This window comes from Gouania willdenowi, chromosome 11 (assembly GCF_900634775.1).
Source record: "Gouania willdenowi chromosome 11, fGouWil2.1, whole genome shotgun sequence".
Classification (NCBI taxonomy): Eukaryota; Metazoa; Chordata; class Actinopteri; order Blenniiformes; family Gobiesocidae; genus Gouania; species Gouania willdenowi.
Window position 1 is genome coordinate 3,701,531 of NC_041054.1, and position 21,095 is coordinate 3,722,625.

General features: G+C 37.5%; 1 protein-coding gene across 1 annotated transcript; it reads right to left on the bottom strand.

Annotated features, from left to right (window-relative positions):
• Positions 1-1,868: 1,868 nt before the first annotated feature.
• Positions 1,869-10,000, bottom strand: LOC114472700 (cyclin-dependent kinase 5 activator 1). The gene is made up of 2 exons (XM_028462018.1): positions 9,669-10,000; positions 1,869-7,062 (listed from the first exon to the last, which is right to left on the bottom strand). Exon 2 carries the CDS (start codon positions 6,937-6,939, stop codon positions 5,947-5,949), a length of 993 nt encoding a protein of 330 aa, XP_028317819.1. The 5' UTR covers positions 6,940-7,062; positions 9,669-10,000; the 3' UTR covers positions 1,869-5,946.
• Between the last annotated feature and the right edge of the window lie 11,095 nt (positions 10,001-21,095).

The window sequence follows — 21,095 nt, forward strand, 5'->3', positions numbered from 1 at the left end:
CCAGAGGATGAGAACCATGTGTGTGTGTGTGTTTTTTTTACTACTGTCAATAAAAATCATTTAAATAAATAAAATAAACAAAGAATGAAGTCAGATAATGTAATAAGTTATGGTAATAATCTGTTTTCTGATATCTTATACAATATCCCTCATTCCCTTGGATCATCACACCAATATTTGCCTTTGGGAATAAGATCAAACGTCAAATTTTTCAATTTCCTTTACTCATTTTAAATTAAATTAGAAATATTTTTTTATAGTTCTGAAAAAAAAAAAAAAAACTAATCTAAAATTATTTAAAATACACAGAAAAAATAGTCTGGATAAAATTCATAAAAGGGTAATTTTACCCCCCCTCCCCAGAAAAATCATAGACAGAAAATAATATATAAATACCATTAAAAAAACCCACTACACAGTTGCTACAGGCTGTGCTTTACTTTTGAAAGGTAACCATCCACAGCTAAAAGTAGTCCCTGACAAATTCTCTGGTTTTGATCGAGTATTGTTGGCAATATTGACATTGTGTGAAACAGTAAATAATAATAAACAGGCCACTGGTTCATTTGTAGGTTAATAAAAAGAACAACTAAATCATCTTGATGCAACACGTGGGAGTTTAGTTTGAGGTGTTTGTGCACAGCAGAAAGAATGAACTCTTTCACATCCTTCATCACATGTTCACACGCTGTCTGTGTTCTCACGCACAAACTACTGCCAAACCATCAGCTGACCTGGAAATTTAGTCCAATTTGACCCAAAACGTCCCAGTTTAAACTGATTTTAACATCTGGACCAGCAGCAGCAGCAGCAGCTGGATTTCCTTTAAAACAGACGTCATTAAAACATGGTGATGTCGCAGAGAGAGAGAGCTGGAATCAGGCCGCTGCTCTCTGATTGGCTGAACAGGACAGACTTTCAGTTAGACTTTAATCATGGCCGTGGTTTTTTTTAACTCTGATGTTTTCAACCAGTGGTTTGGGACCCCTTTTTATTGGATAGCAAACATTTTACTGGGTACATAAAGGAAAGCAGCTGAGATTGTGACTCATTATGACTAAAAAGTAGTTTTTAAAGGTAATATTTCAATCTTTAGCATCACTGATTACAACTTCTTTTTAGGCCTGCATCTTATTCTGTCTTATTTTAGCTTTAAAGCATATTTCTGTATTTAAAAAAACAACTGATGATTGGTCCTGAATCCAAACCAGTTGAGAACCACTGTTTTAACCAATAACCAGTAAACAGTGACAGGAGGTTGTCATTACAGGCCCTGACTTTCAATAATCTAGATGATGTATTTCATATAAATATGTGTGTAAAATGTTTTGTCTCACTATCAATTATAGGCAGTACTCATGCCTCATGTAGGGGGTGCTCATGAGCCAACAGAGTCTTCTTCTAAACCACGTGTCAAACTCAAGGCCCGGGGGCCGAATCCGTCCCTTTAGAGCATCAAATTCGGCCTGCTCGGAAAAGTAAAAATGATAGAAAAAACATGAAACATTTTGTAAATTACCAACTAATCCAGTTGTAGATATCTCAGCACCTCCAAATACAAAAAATCTATTAAAATCCACAATATTTGCAGAGCTCAGTTTTCCACTTATTATATCACATGACAACAGTCATTTTTTTTTTTATCTCAAATTGTTGAAAGAACTACATTTTCCCAAAATCTAGCAAATTTTTCTCAAATTATTCCACAAAATGCCCCTAAATTTTCAAAATCTGGGAAATTAAAGTGAAGATTCTACAGGTACTAATATACTCACATACTTTATATTAACATACTTACAGTATATCATTTATATACTGTTTATATGTGGAAGTGCAAACCAGGGCACAATAATATTGAATTTGCTCTTTTTCTCACAATAAATCTGTGGCCCTCTTAAACTCAAACTGCTTCGTATTTGACCCCTGAACTAAAATGAGTTTGACACCCCTGTAAAGTATACCTTCAAAATAAGAGACTGCAAGCAGCTTCCATCTGAGTCTGTGAGTCGTCATGTGCAGCCATCATTTACTTTTTCATTTTAGTCCTAAAGGACAATCTAGAAACAACACATGACGTCTGTTATAAGGAAAGGTGAGACCATTGAAATCCACCCTGTCCAACGGTGAAGTAGCTGCTCTGTCACGTTCTTATGATTGTGAATGTGATTCTGAAAAAGTCTGTGCCTCACAAGCCACTGCAGGCGGGTGTGGGGACGGGGTGTCATATCTAATAAAGCAGGAGGCGAACAACAGCTGAGTGTGTGTGGGGGAGGAAAAGGAGGGAGGACACTAGTGCCCTTGTCAAAGCTGAGGAAAGAGCGGCGAGAGAGAGAACCAGTGACCGCATCCCAACATGGCTCCCAGTCAGAGACGTCTCTCCATCTTGAGAAAGACTGCTTCTGCTGCTCGATCTCTCAGCTCGAGCCTGAGCTTTGATGTTCCTGGATATCAAACCTGAGCTTTGATGTTCCTGAATATCAAATCTGAGCTTTGATGTTCCTGGATATCAAATCTGAGCTTTGATGTTCCTGGATATGAAATTTGAGCTTTGATGTTCCTGGATATCAAACCTGAGCTTTGATGTTCCTAGAAATCAACCCTTAACTTTGATGTTCCTGGATCTCAAACCTTAGCTTTAATGGTCCTGGAAATCAACCCTTAACTTTGATGTTCCTGGATCTCAAACCTTAGCTTGAAGCGTTGTAGAAACACACGCGTCAAACCTCATCTGATCCTGAGTGGTTCACTTATTCCTGCACGTTTTCATCCTGTGCGTCCCGCTCTATTTGATTAGGTGGAAGGATTAGGGCTGGATTACTGCAGTGTTTCTGTGCATGTGTGTGAAGGTCACGTCTCCCAGGAGGATGCTCGCTTATCATACAACCTTGTGGTACAAAGCAGCATCAAAGCAAACTCGCCAACACATAAAGCGGGGGAGGGAATGATGGAGGCTTTTAAAAACGACCTGAGGAGCTTCTCATTGACTCTATACAGCACAGGCAAGGTCGCCCAAATTACATCTATGGTAAATATGGAGGCGCCAACCTGTTATTTTTGTCGATTACTCATTTTAAGCGAGAAAGTGACCAAATAGAATATCATCATGTGGGCATTTGATTCATAAAACTCGCGGAAACACATTCCATTCCGACATTTTGGATATTCCATATGGTCAGCCATTTACTACTGATGAAACTTACGGTTAACTTCAAAACAAGAGCCCTATTTTTAAAAGCGTTTAAAAACTAATAGAAGACAACAAGAGATGCTTTGTTTTGAAAAGGGGATGTTTTAGTTTGAAGCCGGTCCCAAGACGATTTTACATTCCATTCACAATGCATGATGGGGCGGATGAGTATGACTAGTGCGCTCACCGTGCATACCTAAAAAAGTACTCCATCTTTCCATACTATTTAATGTGAATTATGAGTAGTACGTTAGTATGCTGCCATTTCAAACACAGCCAAAGAGTTTCGTTAAAGTAATGTTTAACAATGCTTGACAAACTGTACATAAATGACTGTGAGTTTAGGACTTGCCTCTTGTTACTTTGATGAACTGATTTCTAGTGATCTCTAGTAAATAATTAAATTGTGACATGGGCAGTGTAGTGGGTAAAAAGTGTAATAAGTGTCCCTAAATTAGTGATACATTGATTTGATCAGAATGACTACACTCACTAGGGAAGTTCTTCAGATTATTTTAGAGTTGGATATTTAGTAGTTGATAGTTGGGGCAGATATAGAATAACAAGATCCAAAAAACAAAAGTCTTAAAAGAAAAAAAAGACAGTGTCCTCAAACTACATCATGAGAGTCAGTGCGCCACAAACTAAAGGTTTAGTCATCTGAGTGATTCTCTTGGAGATAACGACATGAGCGGAGGCCCTGGAGGCCTTTTTTTTTTACAGTTGACCGATGAGAAAGTGGGACAAAATCAGACGCATCATTCCTCCATCATTCCTTCATAATTCCTTCATAATTCGTGCTTGAAGAAAGCTCCACTTCCCTCATCGCTTCACGTGCATCGTGCACAATACACTATTGAGAAAGAAACGCACGCGTGTGTGTTTACAGGTCTGTGTAGTCCAACGTGGCCTGGATTATCCTCTGACCGGCCGACCGGCCAAGAGGAAGGGGATGTTTGTTAGAGAGGGGCGGGGCTAGATTAATCTGCTAATCTCATTAATAGCACTGCTGTGGTTGCCCTGTCAACAAGAACAATGGGAACAAAGGAGGGTAAACAGCTGATGACACACACACACACACACACACACACAGTCCCGTACACTCTCCTCAACGTGAACTAAAGCTGATCGGGTTCGAACAAGTGCAAACGTAAAAACAGCAACTGTGCCAACAGACAGCGGCTGTTTATTCTGCTTTGCAGGAAACCTACATGAGTTCTCAGCTGTGCCTGTCAGTCTGACAGACTTAGCCAGCGGTAGATGCTAGGACTGTATTCCTGGGGGCTCTTTGTGGCGTGCAGGAGAAGCTAGGATCATATAGGCTGTGTCATTTATCACAGACCAACAAAGCCAGTGAGAGTGGTCACGGCATCCGGGCACAGTGTGAGGATGACCACGAGGGTCACATGGGACAGGTGGACGAATGCTCGGCTACTGACGTAAACGCAGATAAAAGGCAGCAAACATGGGCCTGTACGAGCCAATTTAAAATAAAAACCTGTTGCAAGAAGACAATAGCAAAAAATACCAATTGGTTGAAGGACTTGTTATTAAGGAATCATAATCGACCAATCACCATTCAAACTAATCGACTGGAATTTCAATGAAAGCCAATCGTGTAAGCAACAATGACATAGCACAGTAGTTCTCAAACGTACCCCCTTTGTCTGACCGCAACATTTTGCTGAGAATACTGTGAAATAACAACTATAGAGCATAATGATGGAATGAATGAGTGAAAACATATTATTACATTATCTTATTTTGTAAATAAGTGGAAAGAATTGGTAATTAGTGCCTCCTGAATAGATAGACTTATTTCTATAGTTTTTGTCGTTTCCAATCATCTGCTTGGTGTGGGACCAAGACTGACTCTAGTATTTTCAGTCCATGTTCTAATCAAGATCATTTCCATCATCATTATTATGATTATCATTTTTAAACAAACTATTTTTAATGCTATGATTTGTAAATTTTCCACTTTCTCTTAATTACACCCTGTAGTGCCATCGCGTACCCTCATTTGAGAAACACTGATGTAGCAAACATGGCTAAACTGGAATCTAGATTTTTCTCTGTAGCTTAAAAAGATGTCGTCCATTTTTAATTTTATAGGGAAAGTTCTTCATCTGTAAGCACAGCCTGTTTGAAGTGGGTAGAGCACCTGTTATCTATATAACTCATGATACTTTATCATCTTTCGATGTCTGCATTTGGTAAACAATATTCTTCAAGGAGAAATACGTAGTTCTTAAGTGTTAAGTCGTCATTTGATCGATAATGAATGAAAACCGTGGTCTGCAGCCCTCGTTGTTAATACACCGATGCTCCACAAGGGGAGCAGTTGATCTTTATGTCTCTTACAAGCCTTTTCTGTAACATTGCAGCTTCAGTACTCACTTTCTTCTGGATCTGTCTGACTGCAGCACTGATACTTTGGAATTTGACACCAGCGTCGTTGCAAATGTAATCAGCATGTAATCGAATCGCAACGTCTCCTCGCAGGAGTTTCTTGAACCACCAGTTGAGGTTGTGTGTTTAATTTAAACACCTGAAATTAGAACTTTAAACATGTGAAACATATCACAGGAAGAAAACAAATAAGCCTCCCTTCAAAATAAAAGCACAAGTACCCTCAGTAAGTCTATTGAGTTTGGCAGGACAGGGGGGAACTTCAAAGAGACAAACACATTTGTTTCCAGTGTAATTCTACGAGTGCATGAGTGTACGCGAAGGCATGCGGTCCGCAGCCCCTCCTCTCACCGATCCAACACCCGGCTATAGTCCTGGGGGCTGCATCCGCCTTCACTCTTCAGTTCAGCAAATACTTGCGTGAAAAAGTGCGGGTCTGCGTTAATGCTAAGCATCTTAGAGCTGGTGGCGTTAATGATGGCGAGGCAGCGGTCCCAGAACGCCTCCTTTCTCGCCTCCACCAGGAAGGGCTTAAGCGGGTACGAGATCTCATTGCCCATGTAGGAGTAGGACAGGTAGAGGCAGGTGAGCAGGATGGCCTGCAGCTCGTGCTCCGACGACACCAGGTCCCCGTCCACCACGTCCCTGCACAGCATGTAGACAAAGACCACGTTGGCAGGCGTCACAAAGGCCTGGTCCTGCCAGCCCTGCAGCAGCAGCGAGCGGTCCACGGAACGCAGCCACAGCACCGGGTCGGCCGGAGAAAGGTGCTTCAGGCGGTAGCAGCGACAGCACAGGAACTCCCCCAGGCAGCGCAGCAGCTCGCTGGTGGACGCCTGCACAATGACACGCTTTGGGGACGAGCTCGCCGTCAACAGGGGGACTTTCTTCAACGAGGACAGCTGCGGGGGTTTGTTGTAACCATATCCGTGACCTTGACCAATTCCCAGTCCATAGCCGATTCCCAGTCCCAACCCGGGCGGGCCTTCATAGCTGGACAGGTTGGCACATGACAGGGACTTCTTCACATTCTCTCGGTTGAGGTGCAGCACCGGGTCGTTCTGGTAGATGTTGATGTTGTTGTTGTTCAGAGGGTCCCTGAGGCCGACAGGGACGCCGCCCGGGTTTTTCTTGGAGTTTCCTTTCTTCTTGGTCGAGGCCACCAGTCGCTTCCAGGTGAGCGCTGGGAGGAAGATGGACTGACCCCTCTTCAGCCCGCGCTCCTTCTGGCTGTTGAGAGATCGGGTGCTGAGGCTCGGGTAGTGGCTGAGGGAGCCAGGGCGGTTGTCATAATAACCTGATTTGCGGGATCCGGGGGACAGCGACAGTACCGTCCCCATGATGAGTTACTGCTCCGAGGATTACAACGATGTGCTGCCGGGGGACGACACCTCCCGCGTGGTTTCACTTCTTAGAATCCAGAGGTTGAGAACGTTCATCAGGGAAGCATCGCGAAGAATGAGCTGAAGAGAAACAGAAAGAAGAGAGACTTCAAAAGGTAAACAGGGTAAGCATAAAGTCTCACCTCAATAGATGTGTCTGCTATAATGCAAACCCCGGTGGCCAAATGCTGCTCTTTAGAACCCACAGAAGAAAGTAAAAAGGGCAGAAAACATGAATGATTGTGTAATTTACCAAATAATTCAGTTGTAAAAATCTCAGCCTCAACAAGTCCTTGGAGCGTAAATCTCCAAACCTCAGCCGAATACCAGATATTGGAAGTTATCTAGATCAGTGAACCTGATAATGGTACCATGACCATTCACACTATAAAGGGTCAGAAGACATGTACTGTATATCACCATTAATAACTATACAGTAGGTCCAAATTTATGGAGATCCCATTTTTTGTAAAATTGTGATAAAATGCTCAATCTTCATCCGACCCGGATGAAACTGTGTGAGATAATAGAAGAACCAATCTGACATTACTGAGTCAAATTTGTAAAGATCGGTCAATTACAAACCGAGATGCACATTTTTGAAATTTCACCAATGATGAGATAAAGATATTTCTGTTTTATCCAAAAATTGGTATATTGATCGAGATTAAATGGAATCTTCCGTGACGTCTATCTTTGGTTAAAATCTTGTCAAAATCTATTAAGAACTTTAGACCTAATCCTGCAAACAGACAAACAAACAAATAAATAAACACATACTCACAATAGTTGCAGTGCTCACAGTTTTCCCATGCATACAGTATATCACATTATGACAGTCATTTTTAATGTTGAAAGAACTCAGTTTATTCAAAATCCTCTGGTTTTTTCCCCACAAAGTTTCACCAAATTAAATAGAAAATTGGTCACAAAATGAAGGAAATATAAGTGAAGATCCAGCATGGACTGACATTTTGGATTTATTGCATGGATATTGTAGCTTCCTTATGTAATTCATTTATACATTAAAGTGCAAACTGGGGCACTGGGCCCACTTGAGATTAAATGCTAAATCCCAAACCCATCATGGGACATGTTTTAAAATAAAATGTGCTTCTAATAATAACAAAAATGAACCACGTGATTTACATAAATTCACTGCAGATAAAATGCCTTAACAATCAAGTCTTTGTTGCTGATTTTAACTCAAACTGCTCAGTAATACAAGTATTTATCATGATATCTGAGCATGTGGTCACTGTTGGTCACATGTTTCTAAACAAATGTTTTTCAGTCTTATTTTAGCTGAAGCGATAGCCTAAAGTGGCTTTAATAAATGTACATGTTGTCCCAAGAATTCCCCTGAACGCCAATGAAGAAAAACTGTGTTCTTGCTTTTTGAAGTTTGGTACGAAGCAAGTCCCAGATGCAACATTCCCTAAATCCATCAAATCAATTACACCAGTAAATTTAATTAACCAAACTAAAGCTTCCACTTGTGCTGATGCCATCTATTGGTCAAAAAAACACTTTGTAATGCATCTGCAACACAGCAGGAATAAAACTGGCTCAAAGCCCATCGAACGCTGATTATTATGTGAGGAACATCTTTTTCTGTTTGACATTTTGAGGCAATGTTAGTTTTGCTGGAAGTGCAGATAATGTGTGTTTTGTTGATAACTTGGTTGTAAGTCTTTAAAGTTGAGGAATAAATCTATTAGGAAAATATTAAACATATTAGTACTTTTGTTTTTTGCAAGAACAAAACATACAAAGTTGTTCTTCTCTTAGTGTTGACCTTTGATGATATGAAGACATGGTAGAAAAAAAGAAAATAAATTACTTGATTTAATCATACATGGAATAAAAAGAATGTAAACCTAATTAATAAATAAATCACCCTGCATGTAAAATACAAGGGTTTAAAAGAAATTTAGAGTTTGCAAACATTGAGGCACATTGAAAAAAAAGATTGAAGAATTTGTGTTCAATAAAGATGTTTTATTGAAAATGGAGAAAATCCATAAAGCTGCAATTACAGCCTTTGATCATGCCCTGATGTTTACATATTGTTTTTATTTTTTTTTTTTAAACTTTAAATGCAAAAAAACGGTTTAAAAAATATAAGTAATTGAAATAATGCACACATAATGCCACATTTAAACTTGATGTATGTTTAGTTAAAACATTGGTAACTATTTTAAAGAGATATTTTTTAGATGGAATACAACTGCTGTGCTATAGAGCTGCTGTATTATTGAGTGAAGAAAGGTCCAAACCAGTTCCCAACTGGTGGTTCGGGGCCCTGAAGTGGGTCACAGACCTGTTTTAAGCACTTAATTTATTTTAAAGAGAATTATAACACAATCTAATCGGTTTAAAGATATTGGAGACAATATTTAGCTCAGTTTTCATCAGTTTTTATCGTTTGATGAACCATTTTTATTTAATTGCACATTTATTTTGTGTTTCTGAATGTAGGGAAACACTAAGCATTATTTTTTTTTAGTTACTTCTGCGATAAAGTACAGTATAACGTATATTTTCATTTCACTTTGTTTGCAAATGTTTCTTTCTTTAAGGAGTTCAGGACCTCAGTGTAACTGATTTCTAAATGTAATTAATGTGAGCTGTTATTTAAATATATACTAAATCAAACAGACAGAAGTGTTCTGGGAGCAGCTCACCTGTGTGTAAGAGCCGCACTTTTCATGCAGAGGCGGATGCAGAGCGCAGTGAGTCCGAGTGAGAGCCGCTTCTCTGGGGCAGCAGCAGCGCGTTGGTCCCCGCTGGGGATGGAGCTCTCATCCTCCGCCGTTCCTCAGCTCAGGGAGGCGGAGAGGGGAACCTCTGCTGGGATGGAGCTGCTTCTCATAACTCATGCAGTGTGAGACCTTCCTATGATCCCATTCTCCATCTGTGCAGCGACGCGCGTAAAGGACGCATCCGACCCAAGGAGCCACACAGCGGGGATGGAGCAGCTGATGGAGACCGTCCGACCTCCAGTACGAAGAACACACACACATACACACACTCTGAGATCAGAGGAGGAGTGTGTGCACTGTCCTAAAGGTACCACCCACCCACACTGACTCCTCCCACTCACACACGCACGCACGCACGCACACTGCAAACATCTGAACACATGTGAACAGCAGTGAGTCATCATCATCAAACCAATCCTACATAATGGGTTTATTTACATACACGTTTTATTTTAAATTATATCCAGGACATTAGGAATATTTACAATCAATTTCATAAATTTGATCAGATGTGCCTCAGTCTGGGTTACTGATGGGTCACTGTTTCATAGCTGACATATTTTGAACATTTATTCATGTAAATTCATGTAAAACAGCATTTCCTATCATTGTTAAAAATGCGTAAACATAAAAATTAAATCTAAATGTTTTAGATTTATGTTAAATTTAAAAGTTAAATTTTAAATCTAAATTTTAAATGTTAAATCTTAAATGTTAATTGTAAATCTAAATCTTAAATGGAAAATATTGTTTCTAAATCTAATTGTTGAATCTAAATCTAAATGTTAAATCTAAATCTTAAATGTTAAATGTAAATGTACCGATTCGCATGACTACCAGTCAACATTGCGCTGTTCTAACCTATTCTGAGTTACCATGACTACCTGTCAACATTGAGCTGTTCTGCAAAGCTGCATTTAAGACAATGTTCATGAACGGTATCATTGCGGGCTAAACAAATCCGACGTTGCACACTGTTGAACCGAGCAGCAGCCTTGTTGAAAGTCTCAGATCAGTCTGATTGTGATGCGCTGAGATATTTGAGACACACACACACACACACACACACACACATATAGATAGATATAAAGGTTCTAAATCTTCTCTCATTCTTACTGGGAAAGCTTACATAGAACATATAACCCATCAAATCCAAATCCAATGAATGTAAAGATGATGTTATATGAAGAATGGCTGCAGGTCGCTGTGTCTAAGTCTTCCTCACATGGTAACAGGTCTGGGCTCATTATGTAACAGTCTCCATGAGTCCATCCTGTATTGTGGGTCACTGAGCTGTGCGTTGTAAGAGGATCAGATCAGTTTGTAAAGACATCCAATAAAATATCAATGAAGTGATCACCTCCTCAGAGGCAGCTTTGTCTCTGTGCGTGCTGCTGAGGACATCGTTATGAAACCAAGCCGGACATTTAGTCATTGTCTTATCATTTTAATCCATTCCTATGGCATTATTCGCTTGTCGTCATGGCTGAAGTTTTGAAGGTATGATAACCAATGCCAGTGCATATTGATCCATCATTTAAAGCTTTTTTAAAGATATTTTTTTTATATATTTGAATTTGGACAAATAAGATTTGAAGATTTGTTTAAATGATTAAAAACATTGTCGTTTCCGGCTAAAAGATATACTGGATCCATAAAAAGAGGGGGCGGTACTCGTCAAGACAAGAAGTGGTAAAAGGAACAGAGAATAGCATCAAACACTGGAAAATGTGAAAATATATTTCAAATAAAACTAACACAAAATCTGAGGTTTAAATGCCTCTCTATCAGCACAAAGTGTCATTAGAGACCATTTCACATGTTGTTCTAGTGGAGCCAATTCAAAAGGATACATTATTACCTGATACCAGCATTAGGTTGTTATTGTCTTCCATTACATGTTAGTTATTTAGGGAGTAAATCTAAGTAACTAAACCCCCAAAACCATTTATTTGGGTATAAAGTAGTGTTTTTGATTGGCAGTCGCTATCCGTACGGTTGACGTATCAATATACCGACATTCTATCCATTTGCAGCGCTCCTCATTGGCCAGTTTAGGTCACGTGATAGGTCAGTCATTGGCCAGTTTAGAGACTAAACTAAACCCAACCCTAACCCTAAGACGCTACGTACGTGTATTTCCGTAACCGTACCATTAGCACCGGGGGTTGTCCGTACGGCAACCGTACAAATAAACACTTTCCTTTTGATTGATTCTTGTCTAAATTTTTGTCATAGTATTTTAATCTGCTGTTGGTTGCAATATTATGTGGCTTAAATTGTAACTAAGTCCATAGTTCTAGTGCAATATAATGTTTCCCCTTACTGGGACGCTGCACTTATTCCAGGTTCAGGAGCGCGTAAGCGGAAAACAACTTAAGCAGACGGGAGAATACGCGTAAAGCCAGATTTAAATGGGAGCGCCCACATTTCAGGGCCGCACGCAGTGACTGACTTAAGTACAGGGGGAGAATAGCGCGCAGCCAAAAACAGCGCCACTGCACGGCTTTTTTGACTTACGCGCATGGGAGAATAGAGCACATTGTGAATAGAGTGGTATTGTGAGTATTGAGTAGCCAGTTAGCATAACATTACTAGTTTTTTTGGAGATTTTATAGTATATGTTTCTTAACCACTTCAGGAGACACACCCATAATTAAGACACTTTATAGCCAAAACCTGGGGTTTAGTTACTCTTTAAAGTAAAGGTATATGTCTTTATCATCAGCATAAAAGGGATTTTTTCCTCTTTTTTTTTTTATAAGAAATTACCAAATTTTGTACAACATTTAGAAGAAAAAAATAAAACTGGACCCAGAACAGAGCCTTGAGGAACGCCACAATGTGTTATAAGAGAGAAGATGATTCATTGAAACTTGTGTTGTGACTTAAAAAAGACATGGTGTGACATTAGTTGAGGTTACAGAGAAGCTTATGAATTTAAAATTGATACAGTTGATGTTTCAGATAAGTTAGTCAACATCCAGTGTGCTGGATATCAATAACAAGGATTGACTCAGAAGCTTCTGTGGCTCCTAAACATCATTGTGCTGCTCAGATCAAAGCACCTTTTGAGAAAACAAGACGGATGAAGTTGTTAGCTGATCATTTCTTGGAGATAAAGGCTTGCAGGAAACTAACAGCAGATAACACAAACATGATGGAAAAGCAAAAGGACATAGACGAAAAGGATTGACTCGATAATTCCGTCTTATCTCTGAGAAACAAGATAATCAGCGTAGACTTTCCGTTTGTGGTGCTCGGCTCTAAAAATAAACAAGTAAACAAACACATCGTTCATTTAAGAATGGAAACAAACTCGGTCGCCCGCAGCTTTTTGAGATGAGCAGGACTAAAGGAAGCAGGATTTCAAGAGGGCGGAATGAAACAAAGTCAGATCCTCCTGACTTTTATAACACAGTCAGACACGTATCAAAGCACAGCAGCAGATATAGAGGAGAACCTCTCCTGAGACCTCAAGGAAGGGCAAAGAAAGCACATCTGTGTCGTAAAGCAGCAGAATAGCATCGTTAGATCATCCATCAGGAGACGACGATAAGAAGTTTATGAGTTATCAGGAACTTCTCAATTGGAGTTCTCAGACTGAATATGAATCACCTTTGTGATCAGAAAATTACAAAAAAAAATTATATCTGATCCAACATTCATGTCAGCATTTAGAAAAATGACCATTAATGATGTTTTCCTCTGTCTTCTGGTAAACAAAAATGTCTGAGGAATTTCCTGTATATATATATATATATATATATATATATATATATATATATATATATATATATATATATATAAACACAGAGAAAACTCACATTGACGTAGCTTTTTCTGCTACAAACTCGTCTTTGTGTTATCCTCTGTGTGAGGATCAAGGCCTGTGATTGGCTGCTGCTGTTGTATAGGAGAGATCTCCACATTCAACACACACACACACACACACACACACACACACACACACACACCCACACGCACACATGCACACACTTTCCTTTAACAGCTGCAGGACTCTGGTGTGTCCTGTGCAGCTGACCCGGATGCACTGACAGACGTGAAAAGAGCTCTTACTGTTTATTACTGCAATACACACACACACACACACACACACACACACCCTTTTAAATTCCCATTCTCACGTTTAATTTTCAAATCCTGGGATTAAAAGCTGCTTTAGTTGAACTGAAAATATTCCTGCTTGCATTTGACAACAAAAATAGAACTAAAGATTTTTGTGCCTCCTTTAATATTGTCTTTGGTTGTTTTCAGATTTTTGACCTACATCCATTGCGTCATGTCTAACCTATGTGCTCATGTCCCACATTTTGTGCATGGGAGACAAGGGAGACCAGCCCATAATACTAAGTGTTTCCTTGAAAATGCAAATTAATAATTATCCTGATTTCCTGCATTGAAACCCATCAAACATCTTAACATCAAAACCTAAACCTTGTTCTGCAGCTGTTTTCTGTGCACCACTCTCTTTTTATTTCAGCATAGACATGATCAAACGTGGGATTTTAATCCTGCTTTTTTAATGCTGTCAAAATGAAGAACAGATCACGTCAGAAAATAGGCAGCTGTCAGATGGTGAGATGTTATCTTACATGAAACGTTCATGGTCTCAGAGTCGAGGCTCAAACTGTTGATCTCATTAATTATCTGAGATCATTCATCCTGTAACCAGTCAATATAGTAATATACTTCTTTATTTAATTCTGAGCAGGTTGCATTGAATAGAAAGCCTATAATAACACTTATAGATTCTGACTGATACCTTAGAGAACACTGGGTCATTTTGATCTTTTTTGTCATTTTCATTAGATGTAACCTGACCTTTTTTTTGGCGTGTGATGAAGGAAGACGTTTGTTTTCGGTTCTGTCAGTGGGATTGGTTTCTGTTCACTTTGAAACTGTTTAAGTCCATTTGTTAATGATGTCGTCAGTAGGTGATGTGTTGTTCATGGACTGTGTTGGTCATAAACAAAGTCCTTTTTTAGTTGGATTTTTATCCTGATTCTGTTAGTCCTGCTTTAGTCATTGTTCAGTATTTTGTTGGTGATTTACGTATATTTAATTTAATTAGCTTGTAGTTTTGTCTGTTTTTAATGGACACCCTGTCTGTTTCTTCACTTCCTGTCGGTATAGGATACATGCTTGTGAGAGACTGAGTAGTTCCTCTTTTAGTTCCTGTTTTCACTGAGGTGCACCACATCTTCCCATTGCCTCCCCCGAACACTTAAGGGGTGTTTGAACACAGTGAGTTCTTCTGCTTTGTCATAGATTGTCCACCCTGTCTGCTACAGTTCATTCCCTCATTCACTTGGTTTGAATTTAGTATGCACAAAAATAAGAAAAGAACAAAGGGTTTTGTCTATTTTGGTTTTCTGTGTCATTTTGTGTATTTTTGTTATCATTTTGTATGATTTTTGGTCCTTTTGTGTAGTTTTGGGTGATTTTGAGAATTTTCTGAGACATTTTGTCTATTTTCCTGTCATTTTTAAATATCTTTGTCATCATATTTGTGATTTTTGTGTCATCTTGTGTTGTTTTACTTCCTTTTGTTTGTTTGACATTTTACCTATTATCAGTCATCGTTTGTTGTCCTTTTCTGTGCTTTGTTAATCATTTTGAGAAGTTTCCCTGTCTTTTTTTTTTGTGTGTGTTTTCTGATACATTTTGTGAACAATTCTGTCATTTTGTTTATTGTTTTGAGTCATTTTGTGTTTTGGTGGACAAATTAAACCAAGGGCCACATCATGGCCTCTAACCCTAAAGGACTTAACTTTGAGGTTTTATCATAAATATCTTTGACGTTTGCTCTTATTGTTTGTCTCAGGCTTTTAAAAAGTGAGCTATGTGCTCACTATAAATGTAGATGCTCTTCTTCAAGTCGTCACTAAAGCTAACAACTCAGCATTTGAGATACAACCGTTCCCAACATTCATGCATCAACTAAAAAGCATCAATCACACTTTATAAAATAATGTAAACAGATAAAGCACCAAAACACGAGCAGGTGAGATGAGATGAGAAGAGGGCAGTGGGTTCACAGAGAGGAAAATGTGACAAAAGGAAACAAAGACAAAGGAGAGAGGGAGTGAAAAGGTGAATGTTGGACAAATAAAAAAAAGCAGGGCTGCAGAATGAGGACACAGACAGGCTGCAGTCAGACAGTGCAGTTCACCTACGATGACACATCTGTCAATGTGACTCATCACGCTCTGTAATCTCTGCATACAGCTGCAGGCAGCACAGGGACAAAAGAGGACCAGCACAGCAAAGGAAATGACATTTTCAGGATCTATATGTTGAAACATGAAAGTCTAAAAACTGTCAAAGCACTGTACTTAACATCAGCCAGTCAATTCACTTCAATTTAATTCATATAGCATCAAATATGACAGAGTTTGATTGTCTTATAGCATTTATCATAATGATTTAAAAAACCACAAAAGTTATAAAACAAATTAACAAACAGAATATTTTCACATGGGCAGACCAACTAAATGCATGGCCACAATTTAACAGTAAAAAACCTCGAGAACAAGCAACCTCTGCATTAAATTATCATTGTACTTTTCAATTCCTGAAATAGATTTGTTACCCTTTTCATAGTGTACCTATACTGTCTTTTATTTATGTATTTTGTTCTATAAATGTCTTCAGATGCAAATGATTCTATTCCTAATTTTATGAATATTTTAGTATAGTTTGTATTGATTAAACTTTAAGTCTGAATGATTAATTGAATCACCAGTCATGTGAAAGCACTGCCCCCTAGTGGAAATATGGTCTAATCGATAATCTTTTCATTAGATAAATGGAGATTTGTATGAAGTAAGTTATGTATGAAGATACACTTTCTTTACACATGCCATAATAATAATAATAATAATAATAATAATAATAATAATAATAATAATAATAATAATAAAATAGTCACTTTTCCCTTCACTATTCAATCAGGTGGATTTAACAAAAATCTCAAGTTTAGGAAACTCAGTTGCCACGGCAGCAAAACAGTGCACTGCATGCAACTTATATATATATATATATATATATATATATATATATATATATATATATATATAAAGTATATAATAAAATAAACAAGTTAAATATAATGCAGAATATTCTGCTTCTAAAAGGGGATGCAAATACATTGAAAAGTGAATGAAAAATGTTAAAATAGAATGATATTAATGATAAAAAAAATAACAATCACAATAATAATAATAATATTAATAATAATGCATATAGAATTATTTATATAATATAATGTGAAATAATAGTAGAAAATCTTGTAACTAAACTTTATGTACAGCTAGCTAGGTGTATTAAAGCAGGGTAAAATTTAAAACCCTGCAGCCTTTGAATATTTACTTCTCCCGTTGCTATGGAGACTCAGAGCCTTGGATACGTATTGCTACTTTTAAATATTTTTTAAATTATTTTTTTCCCATTATAATACATTCACATAATATTTAGTTTCATATTTGAAGAAATACGTAACCGTCATCAATAAATACATTTAAAAAAAATAATAATCGTCAAAGAAAAATCGAGTGTAATCTAAAACAGATTTGTTTCTGTGGGCGTGGCCTTAGAAGTAGCGTGGATGTTAGCTAAGCTAACAGTTATCAAAGAGGAGGATAATTAGTTAATATATGCCCAAAAAATATGTACAAGTCTAAAGAAAACAAGGATAATGAGCACAAGTATTAACAACTTTCATATATGTAGTCAAGAGAACGGAAATAAATCACATTTTCCTGCATGAACCGATCAGGTAATACGTTTCTATAATGCTTATGCTAACTAACGTTGCTTGTTTGCTTTATATTCGACATTGTTTTAACGAATAATTATTTTTAAAGCTCAATGTAATTGTACTGTACACCTAAAATAAGCACATAAAGTAATATTTGAGTTCAGTATTTGTAAATGAGGCAGCTGCAGGATCAATGTGTTAAACTGAAGAACAAAAACTCAATTTAAAATTGAGTTTGAACCATTAATAATTCTGTAAATCATGACATAGTTCAGTTACAGTTATTCATATAAATGTTTTACACCAGGGATGATCTTGTCTGGTCCTGGAGAGCACATGTCCTGCATGTTTCATTAATACTACCTACAAATATCTCCCCTTTATATTCAGCTGTGGTTGACCAGTAGAGTCCAACACACGCTGGATGTTAATGTTTACTATGTGAAGGTGTTGAAACTAGGACAAAATAATGTCAAAATTCCACTGTTTTGTAGCATTATAAATAAAAACAATGTAAATAAAAAATCAAGAATATAGATAATAAGAAAATAAAAACTTGGAATTTTTTTTCTTTTTTTTTTTTTAGCTGGTACAGCTCATTTGAGATCAATTTATGTATTTCAAGTACAATCTAATCTTATTAGAGCATTTCAAAATTTCCATAATTCTGATTCGGAGTTCACTTATTTGTTGTGTGTTTTTTTTTAAGTCATTTTGATGATTTTCTTCTTCTCTTGTGTTTCAGGACTTACTTTTGTGTATTCTTGTTGTTGTTTTGTACATCTCGCGTCTTTTTTGCCTCTTGTGTTTTTTTTTGTTGTCCTTTTTTTTTTTTTTGTATTTTTTAGTGATGCATCGAAAATATTCTGCCAAAAGTGTATTTGGGTTTACAGCCGAAACATTCAGTGATGGGTTGCTGTAGCTGTGGGGCGGGGCAGGCGGTGTAGCGTTTTTACGACAATGACACAACCTAAAGGGACCTTTAGCGTGGAGCGCTAAGCGCAAGTTACTAAGTTCTGCTTTAAATTAGCGTTTTGTTATCGATTGTTGTGAGACAGCTTTTCTCTGACAGGGAATGTTTGGTTAGTTGAAGCCCGCTAACGGAGATTAATCCAGGAAATAATTATCTAGACTCGTAGCATAAGCCCTTTGTGAATTTGTGGTGTTATTATTTTTTTTGACAGTTGCGCATGTCTGATGTAAAACATGCAGAACAGGGGCCCTCCAGGACCAGACTTGGGCTCATTCAATTAAAAGAAAATGAATTATTTGAGAAGAAACTGTATCTTTGATGTATAAATTAAATATGTTGTTTAAAGTTGGGCTTTAACTTTCCAAAAAAGCTTTGGAGGTTTCTTTTTCGTTGTGCCCAGTTTTCCCAGTAGAGGGCAGTAGATAAACACCATGATATACTGTCCTCTCCTGCAGGCATGTGTTTTTTTTAACCTCATCTGATGATTGATGTTTTTATTCTTTGGTGCCAGTTTGACGTGAACCTATTCTAACCTGTTTAGTCACTGCAAATGTTTTCTATCCGCACATAGCTGACATTCATCATCTGTGACACTGTTATTATCTCATGCAATGCTTAAGATGAATAACATGTTTAATCAGAGATATTACTACAGACATCACTATTACTACTGATGCTCTGAGAGATTTTACAAAATTCACATTTTGAGGTTTTTTTCTGTTTTAAACACTTTGTTTTTTCCCCTCCAATGAGAACTATTTATGTAGCGATAGTTCTTTGTAGTAAGATACATCATATATGAACGTATCTCATTATCTTCTATGCTTGCTTATGTTTGAAAGCTGTGATTTTATGTTTTTAATGAATGAGGGGTGTTTGCATGTCCTCCCCGTGCCTGGGTGCCTTCACTCCTTTGTTTTCATGCATGTCAGCAGGTTTTTCTCATGACTTATTATAATGCATGTGTCTGTACAGTAATTGTCTTCATAGGAACATTTGATAATTGGAAAAAAAAAAATAACATCCTGTTTCAGGTGAATGGTAATGTTTCACAAATTATAGCTGACTGCAAACTACCGTGTTTACCTCTGGCTGTAAGAATACTGTAATGTTATTGTGGCACACCTTTCTCCAGTCCAGCATGTTTTAGATTTTTGCTTGTTTTTAGGCTGAGGATGACACACAGATTCATAAATAGGTTCTATTCTTTTGACATAGAGGTTTTTTCCTCTTTAAATTGAAATTTTGCATTGATTTATTACAAGTTTCTTGATTAAAATATTTTCAAAGAATGAATTTTCTCAGAAAAAGTGTAATATATATATAAATATTTTTTTTTTTGTGTGTTTGTACTACAAACGTTGAGGATGTGTCAAAATTTTGCTTATTCTGTTTCAGAGTTGACCCATTTCTGTGTCAGCTCCGCTTCAGTTCACATAGTTCTGTTTTACAAACTTTAATTAAATGTACCAATATCATGCCAACCATGCTTAATGCAGTTAATGGTTTTAACCATTGTGTGTAAATAAAAATGTGAAATATTATGTAAATTTGTGATAATGTCCCAAAACAAGGGAAAGGAAAAGGATTAGTCTGTGTACAGCAAATTTAATTTCAGAAGGTCCTGTCATATCGCCTACTTTTCTTTCAACGTGTTTTTTTTTGTTGTTGTCATTTTCTCAACTTTTGTTGTGATTTTGTGTATTTGTGTTTTCATTTTGTGTATTTTTATTGTCTTTTGGGTGTTCTTGGATTCATTTTGTATATTTTTGCTTTCATTTCGTGTATTCTCTCATTTTGTGTCTTTTTGCTGTATCTGAATGGTCATTTTGTGAAAATATTTGTGTTATTTTGTGTATTTTTCATTGTCATTATGTGTCATTGTCATTGTATCATGGTTGTTTTGAGAGTTTTTGTTGTCATTTTGTATGTTTTTTTCTTTTCTTTTGGGTGTTTATGGATTAATTTTGTATATTTTTGTTGTCATTACGTCTTTTTGCTGTATTTGAATAGTCATTTTCTATGTTTATGGAGTTCTTTTGTGTATTTTTCTGTCAAAATGTGACATTGTCATTGTATCATGATCTTTTTGAGGGTTTTTGTTGTCATTTTGTGTATTTGTGTTTCCGTTTTGTGTATTTTTCTTTTCTCTGGGGTGCTTTTGTATTCATTTTGAGTATTTTTGTTGTCATTTCATGTGTTTTTCTCTCATTCTGTGTCTTTTTGCTATACTGTATTTGAATTGTCACTGTTGTTGTTTTGTGTATTTTTCTCTCTGCGTGTATCACTGCGAGGTTGAACACGTTCTTGGAGCAGGTGTTGGAGGGTTTAATTTGTAAGGGCTAATGTTTCCTCACTTCCTCTCTGCTGGCGTCCTGCGTGTTTGTGTGTCGTCTGCCGGCCTCGGACCATCGTGCCTCTGTGGCTGTCGGGGTCAAACTTGTTAACCTCTCCATTGAAGATCACATCAACGAGGGTCTGATGTGTTGCTCACTACACCTTCAGGCACACAGACGGGCCGTAGCTGTCACCACTGAGTAAACATTTGATCCGGGCGGAGATCAGTGCTCTCACTCTCATCCCCCATCAGCTC

What these genes read in the sequence shown, in the direction of transcription:
- LOC114472700 (XM_028462018.1), bottom strand. Translation starts at nt 6,939, where the DNA reads ATGGGGACGGTACTGTCGCTGTCCCCCGGATCCCGCAAATCAGGTTAT.